Genomic DNA, 17,431 nt, shown 5'->3' on the forward strand with positions numbered 1-17,431 from the left:
GCCATAAGCCCTAGGCAGCAGTATACCCAGTCAGGCTCTCCTAGGTTTCCTAGGAAGCTGAAAGTGGGTCTAGAATGCCAGGCTCAGGGGCATGGCACTTCCTGGGAGTTGGTGACCAGCCGTGTCTCGGTTTGAAGCCCATAGAGGCTCTTCCCAGAGCCCAGTGTGGCTGGGTGCTGGCCACATGTCTTGTCATCCCATGCCAGCAAGAAAACAGGTCTGTGGGGAGTTAGTGATTTGCCTGAGGTCCCCCCGTGAAATTGGGGATAGCCCCGCAGAGGGGATAAACTGCACTGACTGTTCCTCTGTCCCTGTGCCTGCCAGCCTGTTCACCGGGATTCTTCAAGTCCCAGGCATCTGAGGGCCCCTGCCTGGAGTGCCCTGCGCACACGCTGCCGTCCCCCGAAGGTGCCACCTCCTGCGCATGTGAGGAAGGCTACTTCCGGGCCCCAGAGGACGCGCTGTCCACACCCTGTACTCGTGAGTCCCGCAGAGGGTCGGGGAGGGTGGCCAGCATGATGGGACAGTGACAGACACTGACCTCTGCCCTGTGCAGGCCCCCCCTCCGCCCCGCACTTCCTCACGGCCATGGGCAGGGGTGCAAAGGTGGAGCTGCGCTGGACGCCACCGCAGGACACTGGGGGCCGCGAGGACATCGTCTACAGGGTCACCTGCGAACAGTGCTGGCCGGAGTCCGGCGAGTGTGGGCCCTGTGAGGCCAGTGTGAGCTACTCGGAGCCCCCACACGCCCTCACCCGCACCAGCGTGATGGTCAGTGACCTGGAGCCGCACATGAACTACACCTTTGCGGTTGAGGCCCGCAATGGCGTCTCGGAGCTGGTGACCAGCAGAAGCTTCCGCACTGCCAGTGTCAGCATCAACCAGACAGGTGAGGCTGCAGTGGTGGCTGTGCCTGGGGTCCCTGCCTAGGTGGGACTTGGTGAGGAGGTGGAGGATGGACACCAGGGGCCAGCTGTGTCCAGAGACAGGGTGGTTGAAAGGGCTGTCTCTGGAGCTGTGTGACTTTGGCAAAATTACCTAGCCTCTCTGGGCCATGGTGTTCTCACCTGTAAAGTGGGAGCAACAACAGGGCTGTTGGGACAGTTTACTGAAGCATTCTATTTAAGGCTCTTAGAGCAGTGCCTGGTCCAGCCAAGAGCTCAGTGGGGCTCTCCTGTTCCTTAGCTTTTATTATTATGAGCTCAAGGATGTTCGTGGGGTGCAAGGCTTTATGGTGAGTCTGGAGCTGGAAGTTAGGGTCCCAGGGTACCCTCTCTTTTTGTTTTTTTTTGTTTTTGTTTTTTATTGGTTCCGGGGATCAAACTAGGGTCCTTGCACTTGTGCAGCAGGCATCAAAACCACTGAGCTAAATCCCCAGCCCTTTTTGTTGTTTTTTTGAGATAGGCTCTCACTATGTAGTTCAGGCTGGTCTTGAACTCACAACAATCCTCCTGCCTCAGCCTCCTGAGTGCTCAGATTACAGGTGTGAACTACCATGCCCAGTGCCCAGGGTGGGGTCTCGAGTGAGGGCTATGGGAGCAGCTGGCTCTGGGTCCACTGGTACCCCTGCCCTGGTGGCTCCTCACTCCCCTCCCTCACCCTCTCTCCCATCCAGAGCCCCCCAAAGTGAGGCTGGAGGGGCGCACCACCACTTCGCTGACCATCACCTGGAGCATCCCTGTGCCACAGCGGAGCCGCGTGTGGAAGTATGAGATCACCTATCACAAGAAGGTAACTCACTGAGGCTGCACTGGGCCCAGGGCAGGGGACAGCTGGTTACACAGGTGTTTGTTTACTAAAGCAGACGGGGACTCGGGGAGGCTCCCTTCTGCAGCTGGGGAAACAGGTCTGGAGCCTCCCGGGGCAATGCAGCGGGCATTGTTAGAGATGTGCTTGAGATCAGACATCGAGGGGCGAGGGGTCCTGGGTTGTGCATTTGCTGGCTCTGAGCTGAGCAAGTCGAATTTTTGAGCCTCGGTTTCCTCCTTTGTGAGAAGAGTGTCTAGGGGAGCCACCTTGCTGGGGAGGCTAGGGGGCCCTTGCCCCTCGCTCATTGCCTGCTCCCTGGTATGCACAGGGGGATGCCAACAGCTACAATGTGCACCGCACCGAGGGCTTCTCTGTGACCTTGAAAAACCTGGCTCCGGACACCACCTATCTGGTCCAGGTGCAGGCGCTGACACAGGAGGGTCAGGGGGCTGGCAGCAAGGAGCACGAGTTCCAGACACTGTGTGAGTAGGGGACCAGGACATGAGCCAGGCTGAGGCCCTGAGACCCAGAATGTTCTGGGAGGAGCAAGTGGGTCTAGGAATTTAGAAACACCCTCCCCGCCAGCTGGGGTCAGGGACAGCCCCGTGGAGCTAGGGAGGGGCAGAATTTCGGGCTGGGGGTGTGGGGACCAGGGCCATGTTATGAGGAGGAAGTCTATACTTCTGGCTTGGTGGGACTGAATTCAGATTGAGCATCACAGAAAGAGCCCGAGTTTAGGGTCCCCCAGGCCTAGGAATCCCTGTAGTGAGATCCTGGAAGCCCCCTCTGCCTGCCTGTGAAATGGGACTGAATTTCCCCCCTGGGACTTCATGTGTCAAAGCACTCAGCACACAGCAGGTACCCAGGTGTCTTCCATCCCTAACATGGGTCTTGTGTACAGCCAGGGGTGTTGTCATGATTTGGGGTGAAGGGCTTCCTGTCATTAGCTGCTCTTTCCCAGCAGCCTTGGAAGGATCTAGCAACATGGCAGTGATTGGTGGTGTGTCCGTCGGTGTTGTCTTGCTCCTGGTGCTGGCTGGAATCGGCTTCTTCATCCACCGCAGGTTGGTCAGAGAATCCATATCCAGGTTTGGGTAGGACACACAGGTCCAGGAACCTCAGTTTCCTCATCTGGAAAATGGGCTCCACAGTAATCTAATCTATTCTAATCCCTGCTTCCTGGGTGATTTGTGGCTGTGGTGAGCTGTCCGTGTTTAGCACAGTGCCTGGCACACGGTGGGCTGTGATGGTCATTATCTCTGCTCTTGTTATTAATGGTGTGTCCACACTTCATCCAAACACCAGCCGGAAGTGCTAGGCAGCTCTCATGAGGAAAGCCCTCATTATGGCTACTTATGGGGCGTAGATCTGAAGCGTGAGTCCTGGCTTGCTCATTTCCTCTGCGTGCCCCACACCCTCTGGCCGGCAGGGGACACTGAGCAGAGGGCTGAGCACACCACACCCTTGGACAGGGGGAGGTCTGGGAGGCCTTGCTGACCACCTGTGTGTTTGTCCTCCTGGGGTCTTTCAGGAGGAAGAGACTCCGTGCTCGCCAGTCCTCAGAGGATGTTTACTTCTCCAAGTCAGGTACGATGGAGCCCTTGCTGCAAGCTGGGCCCTGCTGCTGCTGCCCCCAGAGCCTTCCCAGCTCTGTGCCAGAGGTGGGGATAGCCATTTGTCTCCTGGGCTCGGGGTGGGGCCCAGAGGCTTCACTCTAGGGGCTCAACCAGGAGGTCCATGCCCCACAGCCCAGTCCACATCTCCTGAGGTCCTGGGTGATGTGGCTTCCTCCTCTTCTTCCACCCCTAGGGCCTCGCCTGCCCAGGGACCCCTTCTGAGCTGTGTGTGTCCCCCCTCCCCTTTGCAGAACAACTGAAGCCCCTGAAGACATACGTGGACCCCCACACATATGAAGACCCCAACCAGGCTGTGCTCAAGTTCACCACCGAGATCCATCCGTCCTGCATCACGCGGCAGAAGGTGATCGGGGCAGGTGAGGCTGGCGCTTCTGAGAGGCAGGTGGTGGGAGATATGGGTTGGGGTCGCCTGGCCTGACTGGGGGGCTCCCCTGCCTTGCCTACCCACAGGAGAGTTTGGGGAGGTGTACAAGGGGACGTTGAAGTCGTCCTCAGGGAAGAAGGAGGTGCCTGTGGCCATCAAGACACTGAAAGCCGGCTACACGGAGAAGCAGCGGGTGGACTTCCTGAGTGAGGCCAGCATCATGGGCCAGTTCAGCCACCATAACATCATCCGCCTGGAGGGTGTCATCTCCAAATGTGAGGCTCGGGGATGAGGGGCCCGACCCACAGGGGGATGGAGGCTGCCCTGGGGCCCCTCCTAGTCTCACACCTGTGCCATGCCCTGCAGACAAGCCCATGATGATCGTCACAGAGTACATGGAGAACGGGGCCCTAGACAAGTTCCTTCGGGTAAGGAAGTGATCAATGGCAGGCAAGGATGGGGGCCGGGTGCCCAGGTGCCCAGATGATAGCAGAGGACCTGTGTCCGGCAGGAGAAGGATGGCGAGTTCAGTGTGCTGCAACTGGTGGGCATGCTTCGGGGCATCGCATCTGGCATGAAGTACCTGGCCAACATGAACTATGTGCACCGCGACCTGGCTGCCCGCAACATCCTTGTCAACAGCAACCTGGTCTGCAAGGTGTCCGACTTTGGTCTGTCCCGCGTGCTGGAGGATGATCCCGAGGCCACCTACACCACCAGTGTGAGTTGGGGAACTGTTATCACTGGGACGGGACTCAGGGGCAGAGCCATCACTCTGTCCCCTACCTCACTCCTGCACACTGGGGCGAGGACCCCAGAGGCCAAGAACACCTCTGGGCACACAGAGGAGGGGACGCTGGTGACTGGGCTTCGTCCTCTGCAGGGTGGCAAGATCCCCATCCGATGGACAGCCCCGGAGGCCATCTCCTACCGAAAGTTCACCTCAGCCAGTGATGTGTGGAGTTACGGCATCGTCATGTGGGAGGTGATGACCTATGGCGAGCGGCCCTACTGGGAGCTGTCGAACCATGAGGTGGGTCCCATTTCGCAGACCGGCTTGTACTGAAGCCCTTCCCCCTTCCCTACTCTGAGGGCAGGGCAGCAGGGCGTGGGGGGCTAATCTTCATCTGGTACACACCACTCATGGCCTCAGTCAATTACTCGGAGTGCTTACAGTCCAGAGTTACAAAGACAAGGAAACAGGGAGTGGATGTGTGCATCCATATGTGCAAGTATACATGTATGTGCACATGTATGCCCGTGTGCCTGGGCCTCAGGCAGGCCAGAGGCCAGGAGGCTTCCCAGAGGTCATATCTCTGCTGGGACCCAGAGCAGAGGAAGGGAGCCAGGTGAAGAGAAGGCAGGGAAGAGAGCCCCGGCCAAGGGAAGTCCAGAGACTGGCTGGGCTCGTAGCGTAGCGGCTGCTCCTGGGGGCTCTGAGGGTAGAGGTCCCTCCCTGCATGGTGCCCTGGGGACAGCTGGAGACCCACCCAGGCATGGCCATGCATGCCTGCAATCGCAGCACTCTGGGAAGCCAAGGTGGGATGATTGCAAATTCAAACCCAGCCTGAGTAATTTAAAGATTAGCAAGACCGAGTCTCAAAATAAAAGGGGTAGGAAGTAGTTTAGGCAAAGGTTTTGGGTTCAATCCCAAATACTACAAAACAGAAAAGTAAGGAGTCATCCTGTTTCTGGGGCTCTCTTCCCCTCCCTTTTCTACCTCTGTGTGTGTGGAGGCCCTTCCAGGGGTCTGTACATAGCTCTTACCATGTCCTGCCATAACCATCCTGACCCCTCCCAGGTGATGAAAGCCATCAATGATGGCTTCCGGCTCCCCACGCCCATGGACTGCCCCTCGGCCATTTACCAGCTCATGATGCAGTGCTGGCAGCAGGAGCGTGCCCGCCGCCCCAAGTTTGCGGACATCGTCAGCATCCTCGACAAGCTCATCCGAGCCCCCAACTCCCTCAAGACCCTGGCTGACTTTGACCCGAGGTGAGTCCCATGCCCTTTGCCTGTGTGGCCTTGACTTTCTTCCTGCACACTCCTGAGCCACTGTGGTATAGTGGACAACGTGGGGCAGCGAGGGAATGGCAAAGGGGCTCAGAAGTTGTGCCCAGGCTGCACTTGGACAAGACAGGGGTGGCACCAGTCCCATTAGCAGGAGAAACCAACTCTTGGTGCACGTGCCCATCCCATGCTCAGACTCAACATGTTTTAACTAATTTAATATCCAAGAGATGGTCCTATAATTATCCCCTTTTGTAGACGAAGAACCTGAGACACCAGGTGGTTAAGCATCTTTCATGGCTGGCAAGTGGCCAGGTCCCTGAGTCTGTGCTCGTTATGTTCCTGATTTGGGGTTCTGGTGGTGCCTTGCTAGTAGGACTGGAGGAGCAGCAGTAGGGATGATGTTGAGTTTTTCCAGCATGCCGGGCAGTCCCCCTGAGCCCTACCTGGCCAGGCTTCCCCACTGCCCAGATGAAGAAACTGAGGCACAGGCAGCCGCATAAACTGTCCAGCTTAGTGACCAAACAAAACCAGACCTGGTACCACTTTCTCAGCACCTAGCAGTTGTGAACATAAGTGTGTGGAAGCGAATATCTGACCTCAGAATGTTCAAGTTACTTGTCATGGATTGTTTTCAAATGGATAATGTATTTGTTTGTTGAAGTAAAATTGTTTTGCAACATAAAAAAAAAAATGTAGACCTTAGGGAGCAGCAGCGTTCGGGACAGGTGGGCTGGATGTTGCAGCCCCTCACCTGCAGGCTTGTGGTTCCTATTGCAGGGTGTCCATCCGGCTGCCCAGCACCAGTGGCTCGGAGGGCGTCCCCTTCCGCACAGTGTCCGAGTGGCTGGAGTCCATCAAGATGCAGCAGTACACGGAGCACTTCATGGCAGCCGGCTACACCACCATCGAGAAGGTGGTGCAGATGACCAACGAGTGAGTAGCACCTGCCCAGACTCACTTCCTGCCTCACACCTTCCCTATCTCTCTCTCTGAGGCTTGGGGGGAAGGCAGAACCAGGCCAGCAGCCAGCAGCTCTGGGAACCCTCCCTTCCTGCTTCTTTCTCCAGAATAGGAAAATAAGAGTAAATGTAACAATGGCATAGCTGCCATTTATGGAGGGCTGGCCATGTGCTAGCTCTGTGTGGGTACACTCAGAACCAGTCCCCATGAGGACTCTGTAGGCAGGGCCTGTGACTATCCCTTGGGACTGGCGAGAGACGGGCATAGGAAGTGCTGACATGCCCAGGGTCCCACAGCCACTCCAGAAAGAGTGGGCTTCCAGACCTGGGCAACCAGGGCCTAGAGCTTAGAGACTGTGGAGATCACTGGTAGAGAAATGGGCTGAGAGGTTACCCAGCCAGCTAGGGGCAGCTTCCTCTCTAGGATGCCCTACTGATGCCCAGGAGAGAGACAGCCCGCCAGCCACACCAGGGCCTCTCTGCCCACATGGTCCACTCTCAGCCTTATATGTCTCCTGGGCCGCTTATGCCTAGTGGCCCTCGATTTGCCCTTTGTCTGGTGCCCCTTGTTTGGCTCTTCCTCCCCAGCTCCAGCATTACCATCCTTCCCGGCAAGGTCTTGGCAGGGACACCTCTTCTTGTCCCTGGAGGGAGAAGACATTATCCTCTTAGCCTTTTGTGCCTCTAAAAATAGCCAAGGATCCCCATAGCCCAGTTTGTGCAGTGTCCAAGGTCATGGCAGGAACAAGCCCAGGGCTGGGAGGTTTTGGGAACCACATGGAGGGAGGGGACAGCTGGGCCTTTCACGGTTCTGGGTCACAAGTTCTGAAATTTGGGCTGTGCATGAGCATTCTCTAGGGCTTCGACCTGTGGCCATGGGCTGCCCTAGGGGAGGGCTGGTGATGGGAATCAGGCAGGGACAGCTGAGCAGAGGGAGGGACGGGATGTGGAGAGGGGAGACAGGTCCCAGGATATCTCTTACTGCCAGCCAGCGGCAGGGCACACATTGGGCTCCATAGCCATTCCCAAGTGCAAGGTGCCACCTCTACTGCTTCCTAGGGGGTGTCCTTGACCAGGTTAGGTCCAGCATTGCTCTTGGCGGCCATTTCCCGGAGTGGAGACCGCGTGGGTGCCATGACGCGCCCCTTATGCTGAGGAGTTGCTCTCCTCTCCTTCACGCTCCCTTGCTTTCTGCCAACAGGCTACAGTCCCCAGGCTCCACCTTTCTCACTGGGAACCTGGGCCTCCAGGGTCCCCCAAGGGCTCCCCGAGGCTGACACCACTTCTCTGTGGTCACAGTACTTACAGGAAACACATGTCCTCAGAAGTGTCCCAAAATAGCCTAGGGTGCTCCTCGCCTATTCCTTTCCCATAGCCGGGGCTCTGGGATGGATGGAGGCTGTGTTGTTTTGAAAGGGCCTGGATAAAGCCCGGAAGTTGTTCAGGCTCCCTCCTCTCCCTGCTGCCTGCTAGTGCTCAGAGCCGGGACCTGTTTGACTCTCAGCTGCCTCCTCTTCCTCTCTCCCATTAACTGGGGATCCCAGAGCTCTCTTCACACTGTTGTCCACACGGATCCCGAAGGGGGCTGTGGCAGGAGAATTCAGCTCTTGCCTGGGGTTGGAGGTCAGTGTCCCACCACCTCTTGGCCTCTCTGCTTCTCAGACCTCTCCCGGGCCTGGATGCTTGTTCCGAGGTCCCACAGCCTCGCCTCTTTTCTTCTTGTGCATTCCCCGTGCTATTTGAGACCTGGTTGGGTTTCTAAGTTAGTGATTCTTGAGGTTTTTGAGGAGCTGATGAAACAATTGGATGCTGCCCCTCCAGGAACGTGCCCAGTGTGACAACAGGCCCTGTCTAGTTCAGGGCCACAGCCGGCAGCATCCTGTGGGATTGCAGGGTACAGGTTGATGGGTCTTAGGATCTCACACGCCACCTGCGTAGGCCTTGGGCCGAGGGGGTGCTTGCTGGGTGAGCGAGCCGTCTGCCGCTCATGGTTTCTCAGGGCTCTGTCCTGCCACCCAGAGTCCGCACTCAGCAGGTGGCCTTGTGACTTCCCAGGCCAGGGCCAGCATTGCAAGCACTCAAGGGAAACACCAGACCACAGGAAGGTGGCCTCAGTCATGTGTCTTCTTGCCTCTGTGCAGGGAGTTGACTCCTGTGTCCCTGAAGGGGAATCTGAGGCTGGGATGGTCTGTGATGGGCTAGAGGCATTGGCCTGGCCCATCTGTGACCCTCATCCCAGTGTCTTGCTCTGTTTGAGGTTAGGAAAGAAAGGGAAGGTTTGGGTGGCTATGTGGGAGAGTTAGGGGTGGGGGCTGGCTGCCCAGGAGCAACTCTTCAAAGCCTCCTCATTTTACATAGGAAGAAACTGAGGTGAGACAACAGAGCCAGACCCTCCAAGGCTTTGACGTGAGTTCGTGAGTTCAGGACTAGAATTTGGCCAAACAGACAAAAGCAAACTCCACTCCCACCCTGGGAGGGGCCTGGGCAATGCTCAGGCACATGGAAGCATCCATTTGCTCCTGCATTCAGCCACACTCCCTGAGGACCTCATGTGTCCCAGGCCTGCCCCAGGCCTGCCCCAGGCCCTGGGGAGGGTGGGGCTGACAGCATCCCCACCTTTCCCTTACTGGGGCTCCCAGAACCCGATGTTTTGTTGTTGTTTTTTGTTTGTTCGTTTGTTTGTTTTTGTCTGTTTATTTCTTTTTTGGTTTTTTGCAGTATTGGTGGTTAAACTCAAGGCCTTCCCACTGGGCTACATACCCAGCTCCCTCCCCTTTCTATTTTTATTTTTTTATTTCGAGAGAGGGCCTTATTAAGTTGCACAGGCTGGGTTTTGTTTTTGTTTTTGTTTGGGGTTGGTTTTTTTTGGTTTTGGTTTTGGTTTTTGGTTTTTTGAGACAGAGTTTCACTATGTAGTTCAGGCTGGCCTTGAGCTTGCGTCAATCCTCCTGCCTCAGCCTCCTGAGTGCTGGGATAACAGATGTGCACCATTATACCTGGCTTGATTTTGAACTTTAGATTTTCCTGCTTCACCCTCCTAGAGTGCTGGCATTTGGGGGTAGGCCACCACTTCCAGCCCTAGTGGTTCTTAAAGTGAGCCTCAGAGTCCTGGGACCCTATCACATGCAGACTCCCTGTCCTGCCTTTACCACTTGGGACCACTTGTCCCTCAGTGGACCTGGGGCTGCTGAGGCTCCTGAGTTTCTCCTTCCCTGGTGGTCTGAATAAGTGTTTCCCCCTCCACATTACCACACCTGCAAGGGTGGGGACACCTCCTCCAGGGCCGGCGTCTCTGGGTGCCCTGGGTCACCCATGAAGGTGGGAAGTGAGTGTCACTCAGGTGGTCAGTGAGGAAGTTCTCCCCAAAGTCTAACTTCTGTCCCGCTGCAGTGGGAGCAACACCCCCTCACCTGGGTCTGCCCTTCCCCCTCAGCACTTCTCCACGTCCTGTGGGAAAGCCATGTCTCCGGAATTGCAAATAGAGCTTGCACCATATAATTAGCTCCGTTTACAGCCAGGAGACAGCCCATAAAAACCTGGGTGTTTTCATAGGTTTGGGCTGGTGGGTGAGGAAGGTGGAGGAGAAGACTCCCAAAGTTAACAATAAAAGTTCTGCTTGCGGGCTCCTGAGCATAAGTGGTTTTATGAGGGAATGGAGGGTGCAGGGTGCAGCCGGGGAGGCCAGGGCAGCCAAACCTCATGGGGGTGGGAGAGGAGCCCAGGGCTCCCTGGCATGGCTTCCTTCCCCACTGCCAAAGATTTTTTTGGGGGGGGGTCTCCCACCCTCCCCTAAGGCACTGTTTCTGTTAAGTCAGAAAAGACCCATGACGAAACCATGCCATAAGAAAATTTAAAGCGGAAGTTTATTATCTCTGACAACGTATACCTGGGCCATAAGTCCAGGAGTTGGCCCTGAACAAAAGCGGAAGTGTGTTTTTATTGGGGTGCAGGAGCAGGAAGTTGAGCTAGTGGGGTACAGGTCCAGGTTGGGGGGATTGGTTGACTAGGTCCCTTATGGGGCTCTCATTGGGAGGTGTTGTTGCCAGGCTAAGCAGGTTGTTGAGATCTGTTGGTTGGAAAGAAGCATATTGTGATTAGGCCTGGGTCATAAACAGGTCTCAAAGCCTCCAGTGTAGTTCATGTGGAAGGAGCAGTTTGTCTCTTGGAGTGGAGAGATGGGAGGTTTAGGTGCCCAACTCCGCCTTTTAAGGGTTGGGGTTGTGAGTCACCTCCTCCAGTGGCTGCTTCATGCTGAGTGGGGTCCTTGTCAAAGGGAGAGGACCAAGTCTAGAGCCGGGCTGGGTCTGCTAAGGCTGGGATATTGGCTCATCAGCACCAGGGTGGTGAGGGAGTGGATAGCACGAGGATCAGCTTTCGACAAATCGACTAAGGAGTGAAACTTAACACACAGACCACGACTATGAGGGGTCCTGGGAGGGTAGCAGCCACCTCGTGGTCATTGAGGAGAACCAGCATGTTTCAGTGTGTCGTTGTTCGATTTCTGAGGCTTTGTGAGTTTTTTGGTGGCATCTCACATGATGCCAGACTCAGCGAAAAAACAGCATTCATCCTCCAAGAACAAAGAGAGCTCCCTCCTTGGCTTTTAGAATATCAGGGCCTCTATGGTTTTGGAGGGCCATGGATGCCAAGGAATGTGTTTGGTTTTGGAGAGCTGTTAGGCTCTGTGCCAACTCTTGCAGGCTTTCAGCGAGGTCAAGAGAGAGTTGGTTGAAGTAGGTAAGTGATATGGTGAGACCTGCTATCCCTGTACTGGTCCCTGCTGTTATTCCCAATCCTATCAGAAGGGCATACGTTGGATTGATCTTTTGCTTTCGTGAGTCAACATCTTGTTCAGAAGTGGGCCCAGCTAGGAGCCCTCTAGGTCTACCTGGGGGGATGGAAATCCTAATGTCCATGGACCTGCCCAGTCGGTAGGCAGGCAGGAGTATGCTGAGGTGCCACAGAGAAAGAAGGTGCCTTTGGTCTCTATGCTCGTCGAGGGGTCTAGTGAGAAAGGTGCTGGTGGTCACTCAGGCAGAGGGATCAAGGCCGAACAGGGCCTAGAATCCTTCGGTGACGTGTGCAAGGCGTGGTCCAAACCTGGAGTGACTAGGCCCCTGCTGCCCAAGGGGGGCCTGAAAGGGAATCAGTGGCTGGTTTTTTGGGGGGTTTTTTTGGTACCAGGGATTGAACTTGGGTCCTTGTGCTTGTGAGGCAGGTGGCGGAACCACTGAGCTAAATCCCCAGCCCCTGACTCTGTTTTGCTTATCAGGGAGGAGTCAGCTTTCCCTCACCCAGACACAAGGAGTAGCCTTGTCCTCTTAGATGTGTGAGCTGAGCGCAGTAGCTTTTCAGCTTGGGAACTGTTTGCCTAGGGTCTGAACATGGCACCCCGGCAGTGTGATTTTGTACTGGGAGTTGCCCATCTGTGTGACTGAGTGTTGGGCTGTTTTTAGGTTTCCTTGTACAGAGGTAAGTCTGGTGACCCAGTAGGTCTTGGGCAGGTTAGTGCCCATGTGGTCAGTCTGTCTGTAGATGATGAGGGTGGAATTTTACTGAAGACGTTGAGTTCCTACACATTCGGAGGAGTGGGTGTTTGAGAGATGTTTATGGATAGGTCTGAGGGTCTCAGGACACGTTTACCTGGATCCAGGTGGAGGCCTGTGTAGGGACGACATGGGAGCCATGGCAGTGGGAGAGGCAGGGCCAGCAGCTCTTTGTCAATGTGGGTTAGGTGGGTTGAGGCGATGATGGGTAAAATGGAGAGTGTTGATATAGATGTTATATCTCAGGGGTGGTAGGTTGGTCTGGTGAGTTTATACTAACAGATAGAAACAGAAGAATGAGGTTTGGGGAAAATGCTTAGAAAGTGTTTTGGAGCCATAGTTCCTTATGAGAGAGGTAAAGGTGTCTATCAAGACAGAGCCAGGAAAAAAAAAAAAGACAAAGACAGAGCCAGAAAGTGGGTGGGGGGGCACCACTCTAGCTCAGAGAGGAGATCAAAGGTGAATTGGACGAAGCGAGACTAAGAGAGACGTGAAAACCCTAAGATCAGTTTTGGGTTCTTGGGTTGTGTTGGCAGTGGGATGCTGTTGGGTGGATGACCCAGATGGCAGATCCAATCAATAACAACAATCTTAAGATAAGGGCCCACATATGGTGGAGCATATTTTGGGTCTCACCTGGGCCCAGGAGTGTTTGAGCTCTTGTCGAGTTCTTCTGGGATCCAGTGTAACTTAATCCTCACTGTGGAGAGTCAGCCTGGGCTCACCAGTTTGGATGGGGGGCCAGTGCCCTGGGTCTTGAGCCTGGAGAGCTGCTCCCAATGGGTCTGTGGGAAAGGGACCAGGAGAGGATGTCTCTGGGCCCCATGTGGCTCTGTCTTCTGTGGAGACAGTCTGGACAGTCCATCTTCCAGTGAGTGCCACCACAGAGGGGCACAGTTTCTCCAGTGGATGTGGGCTAGAACACGGTGTGGCCCAGTATTGTTTTTCTACACTGAAAACAGGGCCCGAGGAGGGGGGTGGTGGTGTCTTTTTTTTGTGTGCTACCGGAGATCATGTCTTGCAAGGCAGGCACGGTGCCACTATAAATCCCCGGGCAGTGTGGGGGGTTCTTTTTTAGAAGACCCCTTGGTGTGAGAACCTTGGCTCGTACCTGATACTTGGCTTTGGTATGTGCTTCTTTATCAGCTGGAACCTGGTCCTCTAGCCCTGAAACACCTTGAAGGCAGCCAACCTGAGGTCTTCCACGAGCATCTAGGGCTCATCCTCAAACTTTTTAAGTTTGGCTCAGATATCAGATTGAAGTAGGGTTTAAGGAAAAGCTGGCCCTCAGCAGACTGGGGAAATAGTCAGGTATGGAAGCCAAGGGCCTCAGTGATCGAAGCCATGAGTGGGCTGTTTTGGGGGGGTTTTTTGGTGCCGGGGATCAAACTCAGATCCTTGCACTTGCACAGCAGGTGGCGAAACCACTGAGCTAAATCCCCGGCCCCTGGGCTGGGTTTTTATTTGGTCCCAGTAGACTTCTGTGATCTTGTTAGCAAACCAATTTGAGAGCTGCCTAGTTGAGGACTGTTTTAATGTAACCTATGAAGTCTAGACATAATGTCCAGTGTCCACAGTCAGGGTGATTAACCCAGAACGGATCTTGTCTGAAAACTGCCCTTGCCCCAGGATCCTTAGTGGGGTTTTTTTCTTTCTTTCTTTTGTCTTTTTTGGTACCGGCAATCAAACTTTGCGCTTGCAAGGCAGGTGGTGGAACCACTGAGCTAAACCCCGGCCCCTTAGTCGTGTTTTTTAGTAGCCTGTTTTTCATCTGCTGCCCTGGCTCCCACCTGCCACACCCTGTCCCCCTCCTCAGGGAGAGAGGTACTAGTGAGAATGATGTGAATGTCCTGCCAGGTAAGGTTGAAGGACTGAGTCAGATATTAGAATTCTTTGAAGTATAGAGGAGGATTCATGGAGAAAGACTCTAAGTGTTTTTCAAATTGGTAAAAGTCTGGCAGAGAGAAGGGGATGTGAACCCAGATGGGACCCTTGGGTCCAGCCACCTCTCAAAGAGAGAGTGTGGTGGAATCAGGCTGCGTAGGAGACTGGGGGTTAAGGCAGGAGAGAGCCTTCTAGGTGGGGGTGGTCTGCTGGGTCAAAGTGTTGGAAAGAGTCAGGGACCAGGGCTGTTGAAAGCCCAAGCCTGGTAAGGGGGTGTCACAGTAGAAGGAGGGGGACACTTGGGTTACATCGGGCTGTGGGAAGATGAAAGGTAAGGAGAGCAGAGTGAAGGGGCAGCCAAGCGTGAAGGGCAAAAAAGGCCCAAATGTAGGGGACCACTTCCCACTTTCCAGAGTGGTGGAGGAAGTTATCAGGGTTAAGAGCATGAGTTCAAACGACCCATTTTCTAGGCTGTGTTACAGAAGATTAATTTTGGGGGTTTAATATATCCCTTTAGCCCCAGGATAGAGTGGCCAAAAGGCACCAGCAAGGACATCCCTGGCTTGGGGAGGATTGTGGAGAGCCCGGTCTGACTGCCTGAGGGGACTCCTCAGAGGAATGGAAGTCTGACTCAGGAGGACAGGCATCCTGTTCTCGAGGGAGCAGACACTGAGAAAGGGAAGACAAAAGGCTGTGTCCAGCGATTGTGTCTGTCCCCTGACCCAGTGGATAGAGGTCGGGCCCAGCACCAGGACTTGCAGATCTGACTGAGGCAGCGGCACCCCCAACAGCAACAAGAGACCTGGCCTCACTGCTCACAGTTCCTGGGAAGAGGGTGTGGAGGCTGGAGGCAAACTGCCGATGACAGAGAAAGGGAATTGGAGAGTGGGCCACAGACTCAAAAAGGGAAGGGGGGACCAGGGATTTAGCTCAGTGGTTCTGGCGCCTGTCTCGAAAGCGCAAGGTCCCGAGTTCGATCCCCAGTACCAAAAAAAAAAAAGGGAAGGGGTCTGTCACATGCCCAGGTGTCGGCACCAAATGTTAGATCGGAAAAGACCTGGGGTGAAACCAACAGAATAACCAGCCTAGAGGAAGTTTAAAGTGAAAGTTTATTGTCTCTGGCAACCGAAATTGTGTTTTTATCGGGGCACAGGAGCAGGAGTTGGGGTCTGTCGGTTGGAAAGAAAGATATGGTTAGGATGTGAAGCCCCTGGGAAAGTTTATGTGGAAGGAACAGTTTGTCTGTTGGTGGTGGGGGAGGTGGTTTAGGCCTCATAGTTTCCCCCTTTTCAGATGAAGAAGTTGAGGTTCCCGTAGGGGAAGACAGGAACCCAGTCACCTGACCCTCGAGCTCTACCCACTAGATACTAGCAGAGCGCTCACCCTTGATGGTCCTTCAGCATGGACTTCCTGGCCCCTGCTTAGCTGGGGAATTGGAGAAAGTGAAGGGTGAAATGAGACAGGGGTAGGGAGAGACCTTGGGTGGGGGGTGGGGGGCTATGTGCAACACCCCCAGAGGGTCCCTGGAAGCCAGTCCGCTGGCAGTGGCCTCCTGCTGTTGGAGAGAGGACTCAGTTCCCCAGCAAAAAGGGAAGGGAAGCAGCTGTTCACAGCTGGTTTAATTCCCAGCTTTGGTCCCTCCTAGCCGTGTGACCTGGGGTTAGTCACTTCACCTCTCTGAGCTTCAGTTTACTAATCTGCAGTGCGAGGGTGAAATGATTATTTACTTCACAATTAATTGCAAAGATTAACTGTGGGAGAAAACTCAGAGTGGATGTGTCTGCCATTTTCCTAACTTTGTCCATGGCTGGCCATCTGAGCAAGCTTCTAGGATCTGGCTCCTTCAGGCCTCCCTAACCGGCATGCTCCCAACCCCACAGGTCCCCAAGGCCCCTTCCCCACTTCCCGCCCCTCTGACCTCCCTGTTCCCCCCAGCTGCCCACCTCACCCTGTGCTGCCCAGCCCCCTCCCCTGCTCTGGGCCCTAACACTCCCTCTCTCTACCTCCTGCCCCTCAGCGACATCAAGAGGATTGGGGTGCGGCTTCCGGGCCACCAGAAGCGCATCGCCTACAGCTTGCTGGGCCTCAAGGACCAGGTGAACACTGTAGGGATCCCCATCTGAGCGCCGACCGGGCCTTGAGTCCCCCTGGAAAAAAATACTTGAAGAAACAAAGTGCCCTTCCTGCCGTCTCCTCGCCGGGCCACCAAGGACCTTATTTATTTCTAGCTGTTCCTTATGGACCACACTGAGGCCTCTACTGGGAACCTGGGATAACACTGTGGCCTGAACTGGTAGGCTGCTCCAGGAGGCCGGGCCCAGCCTCTTCCCCTGCTGAGCACTTAGCAGGCACCATCCTGTTCCCAGCATCTCCCAGGGCAGGAGCCCTGCCAAGTCGGTGGACAGCACAGGGGCCATTTCTACACTGACCTCCCGTTCCACCTCTTCTGGGAGAAGCCATCTTGGAAGATGGAGGCTCGGCCCACGGCCAAGCGAATAGGGTACCTCAGGCCTCAACCCTCATGACAAGAGGACGGACGTTGAACTCAGCTCAGCGAGCCCCGAAGTGGACCTCCATCCCTCCAGTGCCTTTTCTCAGGCCCCTAGGACCTGTCCTCGGCCCTCATGGGTCAGTCTTTTGCTTTCCTGGGGCCCTCTCAGGGTGCTTGGTTGTGCTGAGGTTTTTTTAACTATACATTTTGTACTTTGTGGAGAGAATGTGTGTGGCAGGGGGCCCCACCGGGGCTGGGGCCAGACATTCCAGGCTGGGTGGGCAGTGTGCTACAGGAGTCCCTGGCTTTGCCAGCCCACCCATCTCCACCTCTTTAGATGACTTCTGTCAGTGTTAATGATTTTGTTTTACTGGGTTTTTTTTGAACCTTAATTTATTATTTTTTTATATTTATTGTTAGAAAATGACTTATTTCTGCTCTGGAATAAAGTTGCAGATGGCTCAAATTGATACTGGCTTTTGGTTTGGGGAGTGGGGGGCTTCTGAGAGGACTCCTGAATATGGTGTGGGGGTGCGGGGCTCTCCCACCCCTGAGTGTTTGGACAGAGCTCCTTGCATCAGGCAGATGGGCCATGTCACCTGGGAGCGGGGGTGGGTGGAGTGAGTGGAGGCCAGGCCCCACCGAGCTCACCCTCCAGGCCAGCAGGCCCAATCCCCCTCCAAGGCGAGCATTGATGAGAACAGCTGTCCTCGTCCCTCCCAAATGACTTGGAGCTGTTGAAATATTCTTTCCACCACCCATGTGGAGCTCTGAGGTTTGCAATAGCT

The 17,431-nt window shown here is 55.0% G+C and overlaps 1 protein-coding gene across 1 annotated transcript in view; it reads left to right on the forward strand.

Annotated features, from left to right (window-relative positions):
• Window positions 1-17,113, forward strand: part of Epha2 (EPH receptor A2) — a 31,056-nt gene extending 13,943 nt beyond the window's left edge. The window contains exons 4-17 of the mRNA XM_004850361.3: window positions 325-480; window positions 557-889; window positions 1,616-1,731; window positions 2,078-2,231; window positions 2,714-2,813; window positions 3,281-3,336; window positions 3,617-3,742; window positions 3,837-4,025; window positions 4,117-4,178; window positions 4,262-4,471; window positions 4,634-4,783; window positions 5,552-5,745; window positions 6,541-6,696; window positions 16,170-17,113. Of these exons, the coding sequence (XP_004850418.1) occupies window positions 325-480; window positions 557-889; window positions 1,616-1,731; window positions 2,078-2,231; window positions 2,714-2,813; window positions 3,281-3,336; window positions 3,617-3,742; window positions 3,837-4,025; window positions 4,117-4,178; window positions 4,262-4,471; window positions 4,634-4,783; window positions 5,552-5,745; window positions 6,541-6,696; window positions 16,170-16,275 (2,108 nt within the window). The 3' untranslated portion in view covers window positions 16,276-17,113. The remainder of the gene's footprint in view (window positions 1-324; window positions 481-556; window positions 890-1,615; window positions 1,732-2,077; window positions 2,232-2,713; window positions 2,814-3,280; window positions 3,337-3,616; window positions 3,743-3,836; window positions 4,026-4,116; window positions 4,179-4,261; window positions 4,472-4,633; window positions 4,784-5,551; window positions 5,746-6,540; window positions 6,697-16,169) is intronic.
• The last annotated feature ends 318 nt before the right edge of the window (window positions 17,114-17,431 follow it).

This window comes from Heterocephalus glaber, unplaced genomic scaffold, assembly GCF_053883595.1.
Source record: "Heterocephalus glaber isolate CG9 unplaced genomic scaffold, H.glaber_assembly_v1.0 deba00001452, whole genome shotgun sequence".
NCBI lineage: Eukaryota > Metazoa > Chordata > Mammalia > Rodentia > Bathyergidae > Heterocephalus > Heterocephalus glaber.